At 39.5% G+C, this 24,715-nt stretch overlaps 1 protein-coding gene across 1 annotated transcript in view; it reads right to left on the minus strand.

Annotated features, from left to right (window-relative positions):
* Positions 1 to 3,648, minus strand: part of LOC109848910 (probable serine/threonine-protein kinase PIX13) — a 6,436-nt gene extending 2,788 nt beyond the window's left edge. Inside the window, exons 1-4 of the mRNA XM_020418632.1 lie at positions 3,436 to 3,648; positions 2,323 to 2,678; positions 463 to 601; position 1 (exon numbers count right to left, since the gene is read on the minus strand). The exon at position 1 is cut by the window's left edge and continues 139 nt beyond it. Of these exons, the coding sequence (XP_020274221.1) occupies position 1; positions 463 to 601; positions 2,323 to 2,678; positions 3,436 to 3,502 (563 nt within the window). The 5' untranslated portion in view covers positions 3,503 to 3,648. The remainder of the gene's footprint in view (positions 2 to 462; positions 602 to 2,322; positions 2,679 to 3,435) is intronic.

Genomic DNA, 24,715 nt, shown 5'->3' on the forward strand with positions numbered 1-24,715 from the left:
CTCCTGTATTAAAAAAATAAAAAAAATAGTTACTTATGTGTGCAAATTATGTGTCAAAGACCTCGGTGCACGGTTTTATCATATAAAAAAGAAACAAGTAATTCTTCCACAAAAGAAGATCTCAATATGGATGGAAAAATTGTGACAAAAGCCCGTCATCATTTCATTTAGGTAGGTCTTTTTGTTTCAAAAATTCTCAAGGCCCAAAAGGGTCACACTAAAAAGATGATGCATGATAATAGAATTTCATATCGAAGATAAAAAATTCTTCAGGAAAGAGAAATGATCAATAGTAATACAGGACCAGAAAATTTTATTAGGATCATCGGTTGAAATCCTTCACTAGTCTAAGTTCAAATTTAAAAGCAATATGGCACAATAAGCAGCCTCAGCTATGAAGTATATCTGGTTTTTCTTGAGAGAAATGAAATACTAGCGATTAATCAGTCTCTGTTGGAATCTCACTTCTAAAGAGGTGGTTCTCCAAGCTCCCTTTTGCCATAAACTCGTATACGAGTAGTAGCTCCTTGTCTTCCCAGCAGTAGCCCAAGAGCTTAACGAGATTTGGATGTGATAGCCTTCCAAGGAAATTAACTTCAGACTGCAACATAAAAGAAAATGAAAAAAAGAAGTAAGCATAGGTTACAAACATACTACGGCTGTGACTTGAAGAATAAACCAATCAGACCTATGAGTAAGAGTTGGGTCAAAATCAATCTTACCCTGTACTAGGCAAGAAACAAATATAATGGAGACCCCGATTTATGTGGTTCAGCCTAAGCCTAGGTACACGGACAACACGTTAAGTAATTTCCACTATCAAGGAGAACGGTACAAAACAGGAGAAAGTTTTCTCACTCACACCCTCTACAATCTTTGGAGTCAAACCCTTTTTCTACCCATCCACAATATTTTGACAACCCTAAAACCCAATAGATACAATTCATAGAATCACCGGTAGAGAAAAACAATTGTAGAGGAATATAGATCCAAGACCAATTTCTTGGATGACTCCTACAAATGCCAACATCCTCCTCTCCTTTTATAATGTGGAGCTTGGCACTTGGAATTCATCACCTAATTAATATTTCTGGTTTCAAGGCAACATTCAAACCTTCAAATCCAAGGTGATTTTCAAGCTCCCCTAATGACCGTATCATGATTTGATATTAACTCCCAACAGTAAGAACCCAGGAGACCAGAGAGAAAAGCAAAAATTACGATAAAATTCAATTTATAAAGTTAACCAATTATGCTTTAAGTGCTGCAATATACAACATACTGATTCTTCAAATTGATGTCCAGTTCTTCACAAAGGTCAAATTCAAGCCTGTCATAAACAACATACAGCATACTAATTCAAACTTATAACCGACGTATTTGATGCATTTTACTAAATTCAAAACTGTCATGTGCTGACACAGCTAATATTAGAACTAGAAAATAATCAAATTGGAAGCATACTCCATAAGAGACTGAAAATCGTCTGAATTTATGAATAAACAGGAATATATACTGTATGAGCACTTAACCCGAACATCAAACTATCATCATGGAATTTGGTTTCTCTTGGGTTGTTCCGTTAAACTCTAATTAATGAGACAACCGCGGGAACATGTACACCCAGTTTTTCCTAACAAAAACACTATCATCGTGAAAAGGAGTGTTAAAGCACTAGATATTTCTAATTTCATTATGAATCTAAAGAGGAGTATGTCAAGTAATAAATGCTTAATTGAACCATCAGCACAGGACATCAATCAATAGACATTAAAAAGGAAACCAGCAGACAATCAACGTACCTTCAACTATCATAGCTAAACTAGAATAGAAGAGAATGCAACCCATTTCCTCTAAAGATGAGAAAAAGTAGGAATTATACTACATATATAGAATGTGTAATGAACACAAGCACAAGACTATATCAAAATAAACTAAATCAGAGAATTGTACGAACAGTAACTAAACTTGCGAGAGAACACAAATGAGATAGTGTGATCATTGCAACTTGTTGGTCCATCCGAAGAATGCAACAGTCATGTTTTCAATTCAAAGAATAAGATTGAGAAAGATATCAGAGGGCTTCACAACAATTGAAGTTATCAATTAAATCATTCGTCGTTGCATTGAGAGGTGGAAGGCCCTAAACATTTTTTTAGTTTTTCTCTCATACATCCATCCCCATGTATTTCTATCTTTCTAAATATTAGTCATTTTTAATATCAATAAATCGCAGGCTCAGGCCGCTCCTAAGAAAACTTGTGAGAGAAAAAGACAAGCTCTCTAAGCATATAAAGCGAATGAATTAAACAAAATTATCACCTCCCACTCTTCTAACCCTTGAACACTCTCAGGGTTGAGTTTCTTCACTGCAATCACCATTCCAAGTCCACTCTTTGCAGGGTTCAAAGTCTTCTCGTCGACCCATCCTTTAAATACCCTCCCAAATCCACCCTCACCAAGAACAGTCTCAGGCTTGAAATTTTTTGTGGCGCTCTTTAGCTCAGCAAAGCTATATATCCGAAGGTGCGGGGATGCAAGAATTCGACCCCCGAGAGAAACTTCGTCCATGCTCCAGCCGCTGCCACTGGATTGCCCGAAGGTGCTGCTAGTGCTCATATTACTTGAGAGTTTACCGGTTGTGGTCGTGCTGCTGCTCATCCTTGATGTTAAGGGCCCTTCATTCAAGGGAAAATAGACCAAAGTCAGATGAAATTGCTAGTCAAATTTGGAGGGAGAAGAGAAAATTTTATGGAAACTAGGTTAGTATAAAAGGTTATTACTAATTTATTTCAGAATATATCTCTAATCAACATATGTATCAGATGCTGAAGAAATTTAGAAGTGACTTGACATTTAAATGTCATAAATCCTTTCACAGAAATAAAACCTAGATTAAAAGGATCATAACATGAAGAAGGGTAGACCCAAAAAGTTTGACCTTGGAAATTGTAGCATCAAAATTGTACAAATATAACAAAAGAGAGATGATGTAAGGAAATTTTAACCTAATTTAATTAATTTCAGGGCTCTGAATTGTAAAGAAATTTATTGATTTGTTGGCTTACAATATCAGCCTACACAAGAAAAATCAAAATTGCAAGCCCACCTGCCATATCTATTTTCATCGAAAGGAAAGAAACTCCATCAAAACTTAAAACATTTAGAAGCAAATAACAAAAGGCCCGTTTCAGAGAATACAAGAAAAATCACCTACATTCTCACTCATGGGATCAAATCTTACTAAGGGTACTAATTTAATTTAGCTAGAGATTAAATTTTTCCTCAAAGTTGATCAACTTGGATTGAATTTTGAGAAGACCCATGTGACAATTCTGAAGAATTCACCTTCTATCATTCTTGTACCAGGAAATATTCAAAACTTAATATAGAAAATAACCAAAATTTAGGGAAAATATAACAGAAAAAAGATACCTGGACTGCTTGGCCTTGTGTTTGATGGGCTCAGAGACTTCACCTGTGATCCCAAACAATTCCCCATCTCTCAAAACTTTGGTTCTCTCTCTCTCTCTCAAAGAAATGCTTTTCTCTTTCTCTCTCTACTCTCTATGGAATTGCAGAGATGACCAAGTCGAAGAAAAGAGGAAAGATAGAAGAAGAAGAGAGGGCTGCAGGTTGAATGATTATTATACTCTTTTAAGTTTTAATATTAATATTCTCTCCCCCACACACTCTAGTCTTCAGTCAAAAACTCTATAATATAGGACAAATTTTCAAAACCAACCCCTTTCACTCTTTATTTTCAAAAAATGATCGTTTTTGTAAAAAATTTCAAAAACCAACTTGGTTTCAGCCCTGGAGCTGAAACCAGGTCGGTTTTTAAAAAAATTTCTCCGAAACTTCACGGGAGTTGAACTCCCGTGAAGTTTAGTAAAACTGTTAAACTTCACGGGAGTTCAACTCGCGTGAAGTTTCGTAGTTCAAAATTTTTTTGAACTAGAAAACTTCACAGGAGTTCAACTCCCGTGAAGTTAAAGAGTTTTACTAAACTTCACGGGAGTTCAACTCTCGTGAAGTTTCTGAAGTTTTTTCACAAAAACCGACCTAGTTTCAGCGCCAAGACTGAAACCAGGTCGGTTTTTGCAATTAAGCTTAAAAGGGATTATTTTCTGGGATTAAATTTTCAAATAGGTTAGTTTTGAAAAGGCTAAATACTCATATTGGTATTTTAATTCCACCCCAATTTCCAATAAGGTATTTTAAATAGGCAAACCCGCTTTAAGACATTTTAATTGATCCAACTAATCAATAAGGCATGTTTTCTCGTCGGCGGGAAAATTTCCGACGAGATCTCTTCACGTGCATGACACGTGATGTCTCAAAACTCATTTTTAGCAGTGGCGACGGCAACAATCTCATCATATTCAGCCCAAAGTAGGATAAAATAATGGTTATGACGCCGCCTGAGATCGCTAACCCCATCGAATCGGCTGAATATGACGAGATTGTTGTCTTCGCCGCTGCTAAAAACGAGTTTTGAGACATCATGTGCCATGCACGTGACGAGATCTCGCCGGAAGTTTTCCCGCCGACGAGAAACCATGCCTTATTGGTTAGTTTGATCAATTAAAATGTCTTAAAGCGGGTTTGCCTATTTAAAATACATTGTTGGAAATTGGGGTGGAATTAAAATACCAATATGGGTATTTAGCCGTTTTGAAAAATTGTCCCTATAATATATATCCTACATATGGAGAGTTTTTTGTTTGCAAGTGAGAACACAACCTGCTTTTAGATTTCTACCCAATTTCCGATACCACGTGGCGATGTTGACTTCTGACTGGGTCAATAAGCTTTCGGTCCTGTGTGCAGTTAGGAATCTCTGGGATGAGGGTGCTCGCAGAATTTTGTGGGGTCGATGGCAGAAGAGATGATCGGTCAGGCCCCTTTTTGCAAAGAATAAAGGAATAGATTAAGGTGAAATAATTAATATAGTTAGCTTGTTTAATAATTTAAAAGATTAAATTGTTAAGCTATTAAGTAAGACTTATTTTTAATCTACATAATTCTGTTTAGTTTTCGAGAGTAACGGGGATATCGGCTATTTTCTTTACAATAGGTCGGTTATTTTTTAACTCATCTAAATATGAGTATTAGTAATTCTTTACGAGAAGTCAGTTTAATCTTTTTGAATAGACCTGATAAACTATAGAGGTTTAACCCTTGTACCGATTTTTTGTGTTTGAGAAGTTAATGATGGGCTAGGTCTCCATAACACATCGCTTCGACCCATCGTCACTAAAAGAATGTTGTGCCAAAAGCTGTGTCGAGGAACCAAACCAAACGCCAATCCAAGAGAGCCAAACGAACTAAATATCAATGCACAAACAAAATACCAATTTTAACGTGGTTCGGCAAGTTGCCTACGTCCACGGGGCAAGAAGGGGATGGGGTTTTTACTAATAGAGAAAAAGAGTACAAATTAAGATTACAAATCACTCGAAGGAACAAATTAATCTCACCAACAAAACTTTTAATCTATCCAAACAAGACCCTAACCAAAAGCTCAAAAAATACCTCTTTTTGTGCTCCAAATATCCCCCAATCAATGCTTAATCAAAGTCCAAACAAAGCCAAAGAAACCCTAAAAAATGTGTCTCTATTTATAACAAAACACAATCTCAAACCGATTGGGATTCTAAAAACGAGTCTGCCACACCCTAGTGTGACACACACCATACCCATGGCAAACAGGGCAGATTCTGCCACACCAGGGTGTGGCAGACACCACACCCACGATAGACAGGACAGATTCTGCCACATCCATGGCAGACACCACACCAAGGTGTGGTAGAGCCTATTTTGCTTATTCTTCACGTTTTTCTCAATTCCTTCCTCAATTCCTTAGCCGTTTTCACAATTCTCCACCTCGGCGAAGTTTTTCCAAAACTGAGCCGACACCAACCAAAACAAATACCTCACTTGTTGCATCCAGTACGTCATGGCAACGGACTCATGACAACGGACTCCATCCACACAAGTCGAGACCCAAACGGGAGTGCGAACACTCACCCAAATGTCGGTATCTACTCACCAAATCGGCTGCATCAAAACTGACTGCTTACGTATCCTCTTGCCCAAGGAATCAAGCCTTCACGTAGTTCACCCAAACGGCCTCCAAAGGCCCTCAAACAAATAGAAAAGTCTGCAACTCTTCCCTAATATCTCCAACGGATCTGCAACTGATAGCGGCCCCTAACTGATACAAATCAAACACCTCCATCTGAGGTGAACCAATGGCCGTATCCAAATCATGTCCACCAGCTACAACCGAATCCAAAACCAATCCATCATCTGCATCCGAAATCAAATGATCCCCAACCTGTGTCACCTCAGCTGGAATCCCAAATGACGCAGTATGATCTGGAGTATGTGGAATAAGTTCCACCCAACGTGAAGTAGCATCACCCTCCACCTGCTGCGATATCCAAACGACCTGATCAAAGTCAAAAGTGACATACCTGCTCAGAATAAAATCAGAAGCTCCTAAACGATAATCAAATGAGCCTCCGAATCCCAAACGCGCAATCGGATCAAATCTCACATCCTTGATGTGACCAAATGCTGGGTAACCAAATATCCGACGCCGACCAAAATCTAAAGCAGCTCCACCAGATCCAATAACTCCTAATGCAGCAGTCGGCGACCTATGACTAAAATGACTCAAATATGTCGATGCTCCAGAACCAATGCTCGACAACCAACGCCGATCCTCCTCCAGAAAGGAACGACCCATCGAAACTGTCATCTCATCTTGTCGCCCCAAAGTCTCCACACCAATGAAGTGTCTCCTATTACTGTGAGCTCAGCACAAACGCAAGAAAGGACCCCTACCAAAGCTAGAACAACGAGTTACCTTTCTACCAATACACTTCTTCCAATTGTTGTTGACTTCTAGGACTTTACACCAACGGGAACTGGTCGCGACCCAATAATGCCTAGAACAATCACCAACTGCGGAAACTACAAAACGATTACCTCCCAATAATGCCTCCTTGGAAGGCCCCCAAATGCCTAACTGAACACCTCCTAAAAGACCCCTCGCTCGATGGATAGGAGTGCCAAACTCCACCTCAGTATTGCTCATCCCAATGTGCTCAAAGTACTTCCATCTGCAGGTCAAAGCACTCCTCAACAATCTATGCACGACATCACCAATCAAATACCCCAGCACCAAACAACGCCACAATCTAGCCAAATCCAATGAAGTCGTCAGAGCTCTATCAATCACCGTGCTCCCAAGCAAATAGTATAAGTTACTCTTTCTGACGCCTTTCATCACAATCATGGACCCAAATGTAACCTTCAAACGTGCATCCGCCAAGGTCACCCTATAGCCTGCTGCCTCCAAAGCTCCAAGTGAAATAATGTTCTTCTTCAACTGAGGAACGAATCTCACTCCAACAAACTCCCGAATCACCCCGTCACTCATCCTGATCCGAACGGTACCGATACCACCAATAGAGCATTTGTGATCATTCCCCATGAGCACGAAATCCCCTCTTTCCAACTCTTGAAAGCTGGAGAACCAATCCCTCCTATGGCAAATATGGTATGTAGCGCCCGAATCCAACATCCACTCTGTAGAGTAGGCAACACAAACTGACGGCAGTGCAGATAATGAGTAGCTTAAAATCCGAATATGAATCGTTACCACTAGCCTTGGCAACATTCACCTCTGAAGTCTGAATAGCTTTCCCCTTATTCTTCCCGCCTTGATCATTCAACTTTGGGCATTCAGCTTTCCAATGTCCATCTTCTTTATAAAAAACACACTAATTCCTACGAATTCCAAGATGTGCTCCTCTAGATTGTGACCTTCTACCTCGGTTTGGACCCTTTGCTCTTGCAACCAATGCCTCCGCTACTAGCTCAATAGAAGTCTCATTGTTCTTCTTCCTGAGCTGGTAATTCACTAATACAGCGGTGACCTCACTATATGAAAGAGATGCCTTCCCATTAATAAGAGTAAGGACAAACGTCTCATATTCCTCGTTGAGCAAGGAACTCAATAATAACAACGCCTTGTCCTCATCTTCAACAATGACATCTACATTCGCCAAATCTGCAAGAAGCTTCGTGTAGTTGTTCATATGATCACTAATGGATGTCCACTTCTTCAATTGGAAACGATAAAGCCTCCTCTTCAAATGCAAGCGATTTTCAACGCTCTTTGTCAAGTACTTGCTCTCTAGGACCTCCCAAATCTTCTTCGCAGAAGTCTTATTCATAACATCATATTTTAGATCTTGAGTGAGACAAGACCTAATCACACCACACGCTGTCCGATTCATCTTTTTCCAAACCTTCTCATCAATATCGTCCGGTTTCCCATCCAACTCCAACGTATCTTCTAAATTCTGCGCATTGAGCGCATCCAAGACTTCGCATCGCCAAAGTCCAAAATTGTTAGTGCCATTGAACTTCTCCACGTCAATCTTCATCGAGTGGATACTCAAACATTGGATAGTCTTCACACCTGAAGAACTACCCTCAACTCCCTCTTTCTCGACCATAATCCTCAACACAAACAACCAATGCGGAAACAAACGAATAATAGATCCAAAACTGAGAAAAGAAAGAAGCTTTACCGAAAAGATCTCACCTTTCTCACCAACTGAAACCCTAGACAAGCTTCCCAAATCGATCTACTCATCCAAATAGCCTAAGCGTAGCCCGAGCTTTGATACCAAATTGTTGTGCCAAAAGCTGTGTCGAGGAACCAAACCAAACGCCAATCCAAGAGAGCCAAACGAACTAAATATCAATGCACAAACAAAATACCAATTTTAACGTGGTTCGGCAAGTTTCCTACGTCCACGGGGCAAGAAGGGGATGTGGTTTTCACTAATAGAGAAGAAGAGTACAAATTGAGATTACAAATCACTCGAAGGAACAAACTAATCTCACCAACAAAACTCTTAATCTCTCCAAACAAAACCCTAACCAAAAGCTCAAAAATACCTCTTTTTGTGCTCTAAATATCCCCCAATCAATGCTTAATCAAAGCCCAATCAAAGCCTAAACAAAGCCAAAGAAACCCTAAAAACGTGTCTCTATTTATAACAAAACACAATCCCAAACTGATTGGGATTCTAAAAACGAGTCTACCACACCCTAGTGTGACACACACCACACCCATAACAAACAGGGCAGATTCTGCCACAGCAGGGTGTGGCAAATACCACACCTATGGCAGACAAGACATATTCTGCCACACCCATGGCAGACACCACACCAGGGTGTGGTGGAGCATGTTTTGCTTATTCTTCATGTTTTTCTCAATTCCTTCCTCAATTCCTTTGCCGTTTTCACAAAGAACACCTCATAGAAATTTGTGGGCACTTATGGTTGGGCTCTATTAATGGTAGGAAGATCTTTTATTTTAGGTTTTCCTTTTATAAGTTCCTATATTATTTGCAAAATATAAATCCCACAATGTGGTGAATTAATTCCATTAATTTATTTTACTGTCGAACTGTTTGATTTGATGTAAAAATAAATTATAGCAAATATTTTAGCTTTGCATTCTTGATTGGGTATAGATGGATTTAGCTGGAGCACTATGTTTTTTAATTACAACTATGAATATTTTAGTTAGATGAAGCTGCAACACAAAAATGTTGTTGGTAGATGAAGCTGCAACACAAAAATGTTGTTGCAACATAAAAAAATGATGTAAATAGAGGTTTTGCCTCAAATTATAGTGTTGCAACTGTGTGAGGATGTGATCACATCATTTGCAACTACATAAACAGATTAAACTACATTTTCTATTCCAAGAACCTATAACCAATATGGGAAATGAATTCTAATGCAAACACGGTATTTAGTGAAAAACAAATTGGGTAAAGACCATGCAATTTTAAAAAGGATCAGCATAGATGTTTTTTCTTTTTGGATTTAAAAATATTTTTTGATGAGGTGAAATTATATTTTTAAATTTCATTTTTCAAAGTCTGCAGATTTTCCTCTCGCAAATTGCCTGCAAAGTTTGCTGCAATCTTTTTCCACATATTGTAAGTTCACTTATATTTTCTAATTAAAATATTACAAACCAAATAAATAAAATACAAATTCACTTGGTGTATTTGTATTTACAGCTCTATTTCTACACAACCAAACAATCACAAAAATAACTTCATGGGAGTGTTTCCATTAAATCTACCTTGACTAATTGACCAACAGACCAATCGTTATGGTTCTACAGTCCAAATAGGATATCCTTTGGTGATCCTCTCATTGATCTAATCATACTCCCTTTAAAAACACGAGTTCAGAAAAATCTTTTTATGGTCAGTATTAACCTTCACAATTTTTAATATTACATTTAAATTTTAATCTATTCTAATTCTAATTATGTTTTATCTAATCCCACAGGGGACTATCTATAACTCAACAATTAAAAAAAGATTAACAAACTACGTGAAATGTTATTTTAAATTTTTTATTTAAATCTTAATATATCTAAATACTAATTATATCTTATATTAACCCCACATAAACTACCTATAGCTCAGCAATTTTAAAAAAAAAGATTAAGACTTAATTAAAAAATTACACAAAATATCTTTAAAAGTTCAAAATTACCAAAAACACCCTTACCTTTCAAAAGTTAAAATAGCAAACATGAAATCTAAAAACTAAAAACATCCCCCGATAAATTTAAAATTGCAATTACACCCTCAATATTTCTAAAATTATAGAAACAACCTCAAAAGTTTAAATTAGAAAAAATCACCCTAAATTCAGTGACTTTAAAACTTGCAAACAACATAGATATATTTTAGGAATTACCATTAGGCACTTAAAAACTAAGAATTTGTAATAAATAACCTCAAAGATACATAAACTACAAAAAATCCCTCAAATTTTAAATATCACAAAAATCCTAAAATTTAAAAACTTATAATCGGTAGATTTCAAATCTAAAAATTATCAGCAGATTACTGAAAATTTAAATTTATCAAAAAATAACTCAAAGTGTTAGTAATTGTAAAAAACACAGTTAAAATTTCAAAGTTGAAAGAAACATCTTAACATTTAAAAAACTTAATTACAACCAACTCATAAAACATAAAAATAACAAGAACCCAACATAAAATTTAAAATTTTTAAAAAAAAATAACAGTAAAGCTAAAAAATTATAAAACACACCCTCAAAAGTTTAAAATCATAGAAGGCTAAAATTTGGTAAATTAAAGAGTAATCATTTCATTAAGATATATAAATTTAAGTTTCAATTTAAAGTTTATCATCCCTTTTCAACATCTAAAAGTAGTCTAAGTTGATGTTGGTAAAAAATAACAATTATGATACATTAAAAATTAACGTTACCGTATAAATTTAAGGAACTACATATAATTTTAGTAATAACATTAATTAATAGAAGACTAAATTACATAAAACTAACAAAAGACTATAATATAATAAGTTAGTATTAATTGATTATAATGTATAAACATTCATCTTTGATGTTAATAATATTTATAGAGTAAAAAAATACAAGGAAATTTGCATGAAAAAACTATGAGAAAGTTCAGAGATATCCTTTAAAAAATTCAAGCTGTTTTTATTTCAAATAGAGATGTGAAGTAAATAAACCCTAAATACAAAACCATTCATGAAATACTTAAACAGACATTGACAAAAGGTGCATCTAGCAAAGAGCACCGATGAGTTCCTCCTTGAAGAACATAGTGAATAATTTTTTCCCAATTAAAAAAGCATTCATCGTGAAAGATACAAGAAAAATTAGTTTGTATTTATAAATTTTCATACTTTAATCTTGAAAAACTAAATAAATCATAATCTTAATATAAAATTATATATAAATAATCTTACAATAGAAACTAAAATGAAGTCATTGATCAACTATGTTGCAAAATATAATAAGCCATATAAGATTAGAGAAATCATTATAATGGACAAAAGGTATATACATGATAATTAGTTACAATAGCGTAAGTAAAAAAATTAAAATTGGTATTTTTCTTTTTCCTATATGTGGTACGACTCTGCAAGTAATTTTGTTTGGGGATATGACTACCTGTAAATGATTAGTTTTTAAAGATACGATCAAAGATAAGCACAAAATAGCACTGTTAGATTTAAAGATCTTTAAATATGAAGGTAATATATTTTACTACTAAATTTTTTATTAAAGGTCACTATACATTAAATTCACATTATATCTTTCTCAATTTTATAAGGAAAATATGCATGTTATCGTAAATTGTGTTAACAATATATACCAACACAAAGATACAACTTATTGAAGAAATAAAAAATAGTAAGCAAACCAAACAAACATACATATAACATAATAAAAAATATTACATTTTAAAGCTAATACACATGGCTTATTCAGAACAAGTTGCTAATATAGAAGCATATCCATCAAGGCTCTTTACAAATAAATTACAAATTTAAGCTATTGATACATGTAATAACCACAATATAAAAGAGGTATGATCTTGTAAGACCTACTCTAAAACTTACACAATTAAACTTAAAATTACTCTACCAATATACAGACACACTATTGGGCCTATAATATAAAGATAACTACTATTTACAATAAAGTTGAGTCATAGTTCTAGCTTACAAATGCTACAACAAGAACATTGGATAGAGATATTAATAAGAATGTCCAATGATAAATATCACAGAATTACTAATAAAGTAGTACCAAGATTGAGTAATATCCCTTCTTCATGAAATAAACATATCAAGATTAAATATAAACATTATAATCTAAGCCAATTTAATAATGAAAAACATACAGTTATTTAGTTTATATCATTATGAAAAATGAAACAAATAGAGTAAAAGTAAAATTATTTAACACGACAGAAACTCTTATTGGATACACACCAAAAGAATTTATTACAGAGAAAAAAGGTAATTCCTAACATTTAAAAATAAATAAATTAGAAACACAAAATTTTCACATATATGAAATTAACATTTAGTCTTAGTGAAACACAAAAATAATCAAAGTCTGTATTTTTAGAATTTTTGTTGATCATCAGAAATGCATTCAACTTCTTTGTGAAGTAAGACGAGAAGACAAAACATGAACGAGCTCAAGGAAAAATAATTACACAAGAAATCCAGCTCCAGCCTGATGTCACAATCAATATTTATGATGAAGACACAACTCTAGAATTGCTCAGGAAAAAAGATAAAGGTGGAGAAGGATTGATCTTAACTCAATAAAAATTAAAACAGAAACAAATAAAAGATTTATTTTCTGAATATTTTATAGATAGCTTAATTTTTTGAGTAAAACCAGGAATCTTTAGAAAGGATTTTCATAAACTCTTTTAAATATTTTTATATGGTTATGTGGATGCTTTTATCATATAAAATATTTTAGAGTTAGCATTAATCTTTAGTCAATGATTTTTTCTAAAGTCTATCAATTAATTAGCAACAAACTTTATATTCTCTTTAGTTTCATTTTAGCCCACTTTTAATTAATCATCTTGCCTTTTCAACTTTAATTATTCATCTTTCTTTTATAACACTACTTTTTTAAAAGTGTTTTTCACTTTTATAACATTATACTTTCAAGCTTTGTTACATGTCGGTCCAAATCACGTGAAAATTAAAAATTGGTTTTAGATTACACATGTTTCCTGTCAACTTAATTATCAACATAAAAATATTAAATTTGGTATAGCACATTCAAACAAACATCAAATAAATAAATAAATAATCATAATGCTAAAGTTTAAACGCATAAGTGAGTAAAAACGATCAAAGTAAAATTAAGGAACAAATTTTAGTAAGGAAATAAATTAAAAAAATTTAATCATGATATTCAACTATTTAAGCATGTGTATTGCACGTGCATAAAACCTAGTTTACATAAATAATGCAACTATAATCACCGCGTTCATCTCTTTTCTAAAAGCTTGATGATTGAATGAGTTGACTCCGCACAGAGACACCAATGCCCCGTCACAAATGTCATATCACATTACTAAATGAATGGGGCTGCTAACAAAGCATAGAAGTAAGAAACCTCGAAATCCACTAACAGGTGTTCTTTGAATCCACTAAGAATAATTTTTGAATCTATGAAGAGATAACCTCGAATCCATAAAGAAATATAAAAGAGAATTTATTGAAGAAAAGTTATGCCTCTAGGGCTTACAATCCTCTATTTAAGTAAAAAATAAATTACACTTTTCTAGGACCTAAATTTTATCAAAAATATAAATAACAAAACTATCCTTAAAAGACTCTCTATGATTTAGAAAATAAATGAGTCAAATTTAAAATCAAACTGGATTTATTTCCTAATCATCATATACCCCTAAAAAATTATCAAAATAGTAAAAAATGACAAAAGTGTGATATTTCTCAATCCGAAGGAAAAATTCATGAAAAAAACTATGGCAAACCGAATAACAATAGGTTTTGTTGGCTCCATCTTTAAAAAATATATTGTGACACCCCTAGTTTCAATAATGCTGCAGTCCAATATGAAACTAAGAATGTCAAGTCTGTCAAGCACCAAACACCATGCTACGATATGCTTCATCATCATAGTCACTACCTATCTAGTAGAATCAACTACAGGTGTAGGTACAAAATAGGCAAAAGAGAGTATACAGAAAGGAAACTAAACAATAGAAACTCAAAAGAATAATCACTACCACTGATGTAAATGGATAAGCCTCTAAAAAGGTAATATCTGAACTGAATACAAATGTCTCGACATAAGAATCAAATAAAATGATATTAAGGCACATTGCCTATATAAAACTAGAATAAAAACTCAAATGTTTCATAAATACATCTATTGTGGAGTTCTGACATAAACTACTAGCAAAAATTAAAAATGGTAACTAGAACAACTCCATCAGGCTACGGCTCTTCGTGCATCTGGCTCGTTACCTAAAAGTGGGGAAACAATGAGCGTCAAAACGCTATAGCGAGTAACATCTCAACCAACTCCAGGGGAAAGGGCTAGAAGGATAAAAAAATATCTGATAATACATTGTAGGCTGTCTAAAAATCACAATAGATAGCTGATCCAAATAAGCTCCGGCAATGGAGGTCACAATCAGATGACTTCCCAATCACTGCATCCGCAACTCCACAATCGCCACAAACACGACCTCACTTCTGAGATGATTGATCTTGATGGCTGCGACAACAACATGAATAGTATTATTAGCAACTATTGGAGATGCTGATGAGTAGTGTAATGATTTTAGAAAGAAAAGGTTGGACTTAGGTGGTAAGTTGCTTGGTAGAGAGCTGTGGACAATAATTCGTCTTCAAGACACTATGGATGTTGATTCCCGTCAAGCTCTCACAATGAAAGCTACAATCAAATAGCTTTCGCGCCGACAATCGAAACATACAATCAAATAGTTGTTTGGTAGAGAGCTGTGGGCAAATATTCGTCTTCAAGACACTATGGATGTTGATTCCCGTCAAGCTCTCACAACGAAAGCTACAATCAAACAGCTTTCGGATCGACAATCGAAAGCCGCAGATAGAGGACTTTTCACATAGATCGAGAAGAGTTACAATTCAACGACACTTCCGACAACTGATGAAAACTCTATTCAGCAGTCTTCACATTCTACAGTGAAAGTTACAATCTGACAACTTTCATATCCTACAACAGCTAAAGCCAGGATTACTGAACAACGGTCCTCGCAACGCTTCACAGAAGAAGCTACAAGTCAAAAAGCTCCTTCTGAAACGCGGATGTCATCCCCGCGTTACAAACATGGAAAGGCAGGCGACCCCCGCGTCTCCAAGGCACAAGCCAAACGTGAGCGACCCTCGCGTTCATAGGGGTTCAACCAACACTGACCCCCGCGTTTCCAAGCAGGCAACAAGCTAAACGCGAGTGACCCTCGTGTTCAATGGTGTTCAACTAACACCCAACCTCGCGTCTCAATCCTAAGACACGAAGCTGGGTTCTGAACGCCAGAATGGGCGTTTGACTCGTTCAAACATGAGTCGAACGGTTCCAAAACCGTTTATCCCACGTTCTGAGGGATGTTCGCCCACGTAGGAGCGGATATAGGGGTCAGTTACAACCTCTTACTCCCCCTATAAAAGCTCAACGAACCCAACAAAGCAAGGGTTGGATTTTTGACATCTGAACCACATAGGTTAGAGGAAAAAGATCTAAACCGTACAGGTTGGAAATTCGGCAGCAGCGTAATCCTTGGAGATAGGATTTTTGAATCACACTCAGAAGATCAAATCTGGGAGGATTCTTCAACAACAGAATAACAGCTTGATCATTAACCGAATTTTCGGTTCTAACAACTCTATGCACAGAGTTCTAACTCGTTCAGAGTTCTTAAACTCATTCAGAGTTATCCATTAAACTTTCCACAGAAGTTCATTGTTCCCACGAGAGAGAGACAGTCGGATCGTCAACGGAGAGCAAATTCGACGCGAGCAATCGAAGGAGGCATTCCATCGCTACCGAGAAGAACCCAGTTTTAAACAAAGGAGAGAATCAAATTCGTTCTCTCCTCTTTTGTAATCAAGTTGTAATCGAGATCAAAGGAATCCAAGTCAATTTTCTTTATTCTCTTCTTTGCAATTTTTCCAACAAACAAAAGATGGCGACTCTGCTGGGGATGAGCTTTTTCGATGAGGAAGTGGTGGCGCAGTCCGACGTCCACCTCATGGGGACGACTGTAGAAACTCTTGTCATAGAGTTTGATCAAGCTGATCAAGCTAAGTATGAGGAAGTCTTATCCTCAGGATCGCTTAGCCCCAAGGCTAAGCACGATGTCCACGAGACCTCCAAGAAGGTCAATTCTGTTGTCGAAGTGCCGAAGAAAGCCCTCTCCTTCGGCCAAGAACTCAAACTGGCTCTGCTGGAGGAAGATCCCACATCCGCGTCAACAAGATGTTCTTCGGGCCACAAACGGCCCTTGGAGGAAACGGGCTCTGTGAACGTCGGCGACGTTGCTGCTAAGGCTTTGAAACAAGCCAAAAAGAACGCCGCTCGTCGACGGAGAAGATCCATACGACGAGCACACTTACGTGAGAGCCGAATGCTGACCCAACGCGAGGATCGCGTTTCTGAAAATTCAACCGAGCCTAGCGTTCCCAAAGGAGAACGTTCACTTCGCGGCAACGAGCCCGATTATGAGCCTCGGCTTATGCAGCTGAAACGCAACCCTGAATGGCGCGTTGTTACTTCAAAACGCAGCCCTCAGAGCGGAGCTGCCAAAACCAAACGCGACCCCCAGGGGCGCGTTCCAATAGAACATGACTCTCAAGAGTCTGATTCACCACTTAAACGCGACCCTCAGGGGAGCGTTCAACTCAAACGCGACCCTCAGGGGAGCGTTCAACTCAAACGCGACCCTCAGGGGAGCGTTCAACTCAAACGCGACCCTCAGGGGAGCGTTCAACTCAAACGCGACCCTCAGGGGAGCGTTCAACTCAAACGCGACCCTCAGGGGAGCGTTCAACTCGCGACCCCCAGGGGCGCGTTCAACCAAAACATGACCCTCAGGGGTCAGTTTCATCATTCAAACGTAGGCCTCGGCCTAACGTCTCCAAAGCTAAACACGACCCTCGCGTTATCCTTCAAGAACACGATCTTCAAGAGGTCCGTCAGGTTCAGAAGAGTCAGTGTGGCTTCAAAATCCACGTTCAACGAGAACCAATTTCACCTACCCAAGGGCAGGGGGTTCCACCTCCACCTCCGAGTCCGGGGAAAGTTTCCTCCCAAGTTCCTGATCTGCGGGAATTGTTGTCAAGAGGAAAATCAACAGTGCAAGCAGCTCACTCATGTCAATGTGAGAGGCTTATCTCGGCAGTTCTGTCAGAATGCCCTTGTTGTGCAACAACACCTCGGCAGTCTGTATTCGACAGGTTGACGAATGTCGTTAGACCTGCCAAACGACAACGCCGCAACAGAAAGAAGACAGTTGAAGCGGAATACCCTCAGGTCACTATCAACATGATCGGCCGAGGGAAGGCCTCGCATACTGATTCCGACGAGTCACAAGAGAGTCATCCGCCAACTGTCCGAGAAATTTGTGACCAGTTCGAAGGAGTATATCAGAATACTCGGACGCGGACAGGAGCTATTCGCCCGGTTAACTATCAAAAGTTAGCCAAAGGGATTACAACAAGTGATGAACATTCGACAATAGCCGAATCTCAATCTTCAAGCTCTGTCGGAGCATAGGAGGTTTCTGCTTACATGACAGGAAACCCCGAGGACATAGCTAAAAGAGTGGACGAACATCATGTCATGCTCCAGGCGCAACAGGAGACACTTCTCCAATTGAAGGATATGTTGGCTCAGCTTCTTGCTGAAAAAGGCCACAAACCTGAATCTTCCCGGAGAACAACTTCAAAGGGAAAGCAAAAAGCGACCGAACATTCGGATCGTGAGACTCATCAACTAGGATCCTCCTCAGAAGGTGAGAGGGAGATAGAAAAAGAACTGCACCCTCAATCCACCAAGGTGGATGAACTGGAGGCTCGCCTCAATGCAATCGCCAATAGAAGCGAACTCCGCGAAGAGGGAGTAGTACGGCCTTACCCTGCTGAGTGGGATACAGCTCCCTACCCACCAAAATTTAAGGCCCCTACCTTACAACCGTTCGATGGTACAGGATCGCCGAATCAGCACATTTACTACTTCAAATCCCAAACTGGAGATGTAGTAGCAAATGACGCCATCCTGACTAGACTATTCATCGGTACCTTTAAAGGTGTCGCTTTCGAATGGTTCATGAAACTGCCTGCTGGATCTATCCAGAAATGGGTAGACCTGGAAAGGCTATTCTTAGCCAGGTTCTTTGAGGACGATACGGAAGTCTCAGTCCCAACTCTTCTCGCCACTAAGCAAAGGAAAGGAGAGTCCATCAAGGCCTATGTGGAGAGATTCCGCAGCATGGCATTACGATGCCCCTCAGGTATGACCCAATCAACTCTGGTTGAAACTTGCAGGCACAACCTGCAGACCCAGCTCCTTGCTCAAATGGGGGTGGCAGAATGTCGCTCCTGGAGACAACTAGTCTCACAAGGAGAACAAGCTGAAGAAATAGTGGCACGGGTCAAAGCCGAAGAAATGCCACAACCCAAGCCGCAGCAGCAAAATCAGCAACGCAACCAGAACAACGCCCAACGGTCTAAGGGGAAGGAGACCTTGGCGGCCGACTACACGCGAGTTCCACCGCCGAACAAGCAGGGCAAAGCGCCAAATCAGCAAAGAGCGCCCAAGCAGTATTCGTTCAAAGAGGAGCACGTGGATACATTATTCCAATTGCTTCGAAAGAACAACAAGCTGCAATTGCCTGAGGTCAGGAAACCGGATGAAGCAGGGAAAGTTGATGACCCCAGCTATTGTCGTTATCACAGATTCCTTGGACATCCTACCAAAAAGTGCTATGTCTTCAAAGACATCTTACAGAATCTGGTGAACGCTAATGTGCTCACACTGAAGCCAGAGCAGAAGACCGTATCTACTAATATGATAGCGGTCCAATTTGGTGATTTTCCCCCAGTAGTAACGGCGGACGGCGTCGTCCCCATTCGCAAGGGAGAAATACGTCTGAAGAATGCTGACTTGCATAGTCAGAAGGACAGAAAAGCCAGTTGATAAGGGGAAACAGAAGGAGCTCCGGTTCAACAAAAATCTCCACCTAGAAGTTGGAGAATCGAGTGCTCCTTTCCAGTTCAACGTTATGGCACAGTTGGCCAACATACCGGCTAGGATTACCTTGTATGAGCTCCTAAAGTTATCCAAAACCACCAAGGAAGCTCTGATCGAAGCTTTAAAGAATACGGAGAGCTTCATCACCCAAGTCACTCTAGTTCCCGAAGCTTCTGATGATCAAACTTGTCTGCAATGCCTGCAAGCGGCGAGAAGTCTGCCCTGCATATCGTTCACGCAGGAAGACATGCAAGTCAAACACGAGCATGACCGACCACTATACTACACAGGGTATATCGGATCCTCCGAAATCAGTCGTGTTCAAGTTGACCCAGGCTCAGCGCTCAGCATCATGCCTTACAGGGTCATGCAGGTCTTAGGGATTCCTATGCATCGGCTGCACACTACCCAGACTACTATCTTCGGATTCAATGCAAACAGCACCCGACCCCTGGGAAAGATCAAACTTAGATGTCAGATCGGAGATCTTAAGTCTGAAGTAGCATGCTACATCATAGATGCGGACACGTCCTACAATCTTTTGCTGGGACGACCATGGATACATGCAAACCGCATTATCCCATCTACTTTGCATCAGGTTATGAAGTACGCCAATGATAAGGGCGAAGTCAGAACCTTGATTGCAGAAAAATACCCCTTCCGAGGGGTGGAAAACTTCCATACCGACTCTGTCTTTTACTTGGAATCCCAAGAGAAAGAAGATGTAGACAGCGGTAATGAAGCTGATATCGAACCAGATCCCGATAAAGATTGTCCTTGGGAGTTGAACTTCGATGTAATGGGTCAGGGTGAGAGTAATAATGATGTACTGAGCGAGGGAGAGTGGTTCATTAATGAAGATTTCATTTTAGCGTACTTGTCTGATGTCTCTCTTAAAAATAAACAAATAGAGAATGATTCTAGTGCAGGTACCAACCCATGGCACGTACTGTGCACAGAGGCGTCGCTCACCTTGCCAATCCAGTCATTCTTTGCTTCGGATGAAGAAGTGGAGGACGCACATAAGGCTTTCTTCAAAGTCCCATCCAAAAGGAGAGGGCAGAAGCCGATCTGTTTTGGTAAAGTCAAACCCGAACAACTCAAACGAGCAAGTTCGGAGGAAGACGACGGAGTTCCCCAATTCCATTACCATGAACCTAATTCTAAATACTTAATGAAACAAATGGGGTATAATTTTAATGAGAAACATGGCCTGAACTTCGGGAAAGGAAGACGAACACCGATCCGGATGTCTCTCACTCCTGAAGGAAAACCTCCGGATTATTATCAAAAAACCGGAAGGGGCGTGGGTTACGTCACACCTCCCCCCGTCTCGGAAAACGAAATCAGTAATTACTTACGTCATGACCAGTCATCTGGAATATCGTCATACGAGTCCGACGTTAGTATTGGACCCTTCTTTAAAAACTTGACTGTGAACATGGTTTCAACAAGTCATCCAGACGAAGACGCAGGGGGTGACGAGGAATTATTGGAATCGACTGATGATCCTTGGATCAAGCGTCTCAATATCCTGTGGGATATGCGTTTCGAACAACGTGAACCACCCACTGAAGATAAAGTGATCCAAGTCAACATGGGAGATGAGTCTGACCCCAAGCCCATCTTTATAGCCGAAGACCTATCATCCACCGAGAAGGAAGACCTTATATCTCTCATCCGAGAATATATAGATGTCTTCGCTTGGAACTATGAAGATATGCCTGGCCTTGACCCGAAGGTTGCCGTGCACCGTCTCAACATTGATCCGGACGCAAAACCCGTTAAACAACAACAACGTAGGTTTCGTCCAGAGATCATGGAATCAATCGAGTCAGAAGTTAAAAAGCTTATAGACTCAGGTTTTGTGAGGGAAGAACAACACCCAGATTGGGTAGCCAACATTGTTCCAGTTCCCAAGAAGAATGGTAAAGTCCGGATATGCATCGATTTCCGCGATCTTAATGCCGCCTGTCCAAAGGACGAATTCCCACTTCCTATCACGGATGTTATGATCGACAACACCTGCGGGTATGAACGGATGTCTAACACCTACGAAAGAAGATCGAGTGCTACGTTGATGACATAGCAGTAAAAAGCCAATGCAAAGGCGATCATCTTACAGATCTGAAGACAATGTTCGAGATCATGCGAGCACATCAGCTGAAGATGAATCCGACAAAATCATTCCTCGGAGTTTCAAGTGAGAAATTCCTGGGATTTATCGTTACTTCCAAGGGAATCTCCCTTGATCCAGAAAAAGTGCGTGCCATCCAAGACATGCCACCTCCTAAGAATCTCAAAGAGCTCAGAGGGTTGCAAGGCAGACTGGCCTACATTCGAAGATTCATATCTAATCTTTCAGGGCGCTGCCAACCTTTCTCTAAACTCATGAAGAAAGGAGTATCTTTTGTTTGGGATGGAGAATGTCAAAAAGCATTTGAGGAGATTAAAAGATATCTCACTCAACCGCCAGTCCTCGTGGCCCCGATATCGGGAAAACCATTCCTATTATATGTGAGAGCCATGAACCATTCTCTTGGAGCTTTGTTGGCCCAGAACAATGATCAAGGACAAGAACAAGCCATCTATTACCTGAGTAGGACTATGATGGGAGCCGAACACCGGTACAATCCGGTCGAAAAGGAATGTCTTGCCTTGGTATTCGCGATTCAAAAGATGCGACATTACCTAGTTGGACAGACAATTCACGTCATCTCCAAAGTGAATCCCTTGAGAGTGCTGATGACGAAACCATCATCTCTGAATTGCCGACTTGCAAAATGGGCCATTCTCTTGTCACAGTATGACATGCAGTTCATGCCCCAAAAGGCGGTCAAGGGTCAAGCACTGGCAGACTTCTTAGCCGATCATCCAGTATCGGGAACATCTAAGTTGTATGAAGAATTACCTGACGAAGTCGCCGAAGCTTGCGCTACTCAAGAAACTACGCAAGTGTGGAAGTTATTCTTCGACGGTGCGTCCAGAGCAAATCCTCATGGAGCAATCACCGCGGGAGTAGGAGTAGTATTAATCTCTCCGAACGGCCACATAATCCTAAGGGGATTCTCCTTAATCGAACCTTGCACCAACAACGTAGCCGAGTATAATGCCCTGCTATTAGGAATGCAATTTGCTAAAAAACTTAATGTTCAGCACCTCGAGGCTTACGGTGATTCTCAACTCATCGTTAATCAAGTCCGAGGAGAATACGAAGTACGGCATGAAGATTTGATCCCGTATTACTTTGCAGTGCTAGAGCAAGCTCAAAAGTTCGAAGGTTTCTTCATCGAATATATACCACGAGCTCAGAATGCTTATGCAGATGCTTTAGCCTCCTTGGCAACCTCATTATTGTTGCCACCGAAGACTGAAACAATGATTCCAGTCGCGGGACGGAAACTATACTTTTCTAAAATTCCTACAGAAGAAAACTCAGACGAGACACCGTCAGGAGAAGTCTGTACAACTTCTATGGAGTTTGAATCCAGGGATTGGCGATTCCCGTACATCGACTATGCAGTGTATGGAATTCTGCCCGACGACTCTAAGGAAGCGGCCTCTATCAAACGGAAGGCCCTCCGATTCTATTATGATGCAGTCTCTCAAGTCCTGTATCGTAAATCACACGATGGAGTTTTGCTTCGATGTCTCTCTCGGAAAGAAGCAAAAGAGGCCCTCAAGGAAGCTCACGGTGGAATGTGCGGAGCTCATAAGCCCGGTGCTAAGTTAGGAGATCGCCTCCGACGCATCGGCTATTATTGGCCGAAGATGTTTTCAGACGCGGTTGACTATGCTAAACGTTGTCACGCGTGCCAAATTCATGGGGATTTCATACACCAAGCACCAGGAAACTTACACCCCACATCAGCGACTTGGACATTCGAAATGTGGGGTATGGATATCGTTGGACCGATTTCCCCTCCGACGTCCAAGGGACACCGGTTCATTTTAGCCGTAACCGACTATTTCTCCAAATGGGCGGAGGCAATCCCGTTGAAAGAAGTCAAGACTTCAAACGTAATCAAGTTCATCAAACATCAACGTTGTCACGCGTGCCAAATTCATGGGGATTTCATCCACCAGGCGCCAGGAAATTTACACCCCACATCAGCGACTTGGCCATTCGAAATGTGGGGTATGGATATCGTCGGACCGATTTCCCCTCCGACATCCAAGGGACACCGGTTCATTCTAGCCGTGACCGATTATTTCTCCAAATGGGCGGAAGCAATCCCGTTGAAAGAAGTCAAGACTTCAAACGTGATCAAGTTTATCAAACATCACGTCGTCTACCGTTTTGGAGTCCCGAGGCGAATAGTTCACGACAACGGGACACAATTCGTCAGCTTTGGGTTCCAGAGATTCTGTGACAGATTCAGAATCCAAAGTGTTGCATCTACGGCTTATTATCCGCCAGCAAATGGTCTTGCAGAAGCCTTCAATAAAACCATAGTGAAGCTTCTCAAAAAGTTTGTTTCTAAAAGCCGGCGCGATTGGGATGAAAGACTGGGTGAATGTCTTTGGGCTTACCGTACTACAGTAAGGACCTCCACAAGAGCTACGCCATTCTCTTTGGTATATGGCTGCGAGGCGGTACTACCATTGGAAATTCAGATTCCTTCTCTGAGAGTCGCTATCACAACTGGACTAACAGAAGAAGAAAAGCATCAACGACGTCTGCAAGAACTTGAAGCCTTAGACGACAAACGACTCCAAGCTCAACAGCAGATCGAGTTGTATCAAGCCCGTATTTCCAAAGCCTACAACAAAAAGGTTAAGGAACGGATTTTCAAGAAAGGCGATTTAGTGTTAGCCAACAGGCGACCCATGGTGATGACACACAAAACCAAAGGGAAGTTCAATCCTAAATGAGAAGGGCCCTTCGTAATAGAATCAGTCTATTCGAATGGAGCATATCGCCTCATCAACCAAGAAGGAGATAGGCTCATGATGCCAATTAATGGGAAGTTTCTTAAGAGATACTTTCCGTAAATCATGTGGCCCCCTAAACCCCAA

This window comes from Asparagus officinalis, chromosome 7 (genome assembly GCF_001876935.1).
Source record: "Asparagus officinalis chromosome 7, Aspof.V1, whole genome shotgun sequence".
In the NCBI taxonomy this organism is placed as follows: domain Eukaryota; kingdom Viridiplantae; phylum Streptophyta; class Magnoliopsida; order Asparagales; family Asparagaceae; genus Asparagus; species Asparagus officinalis.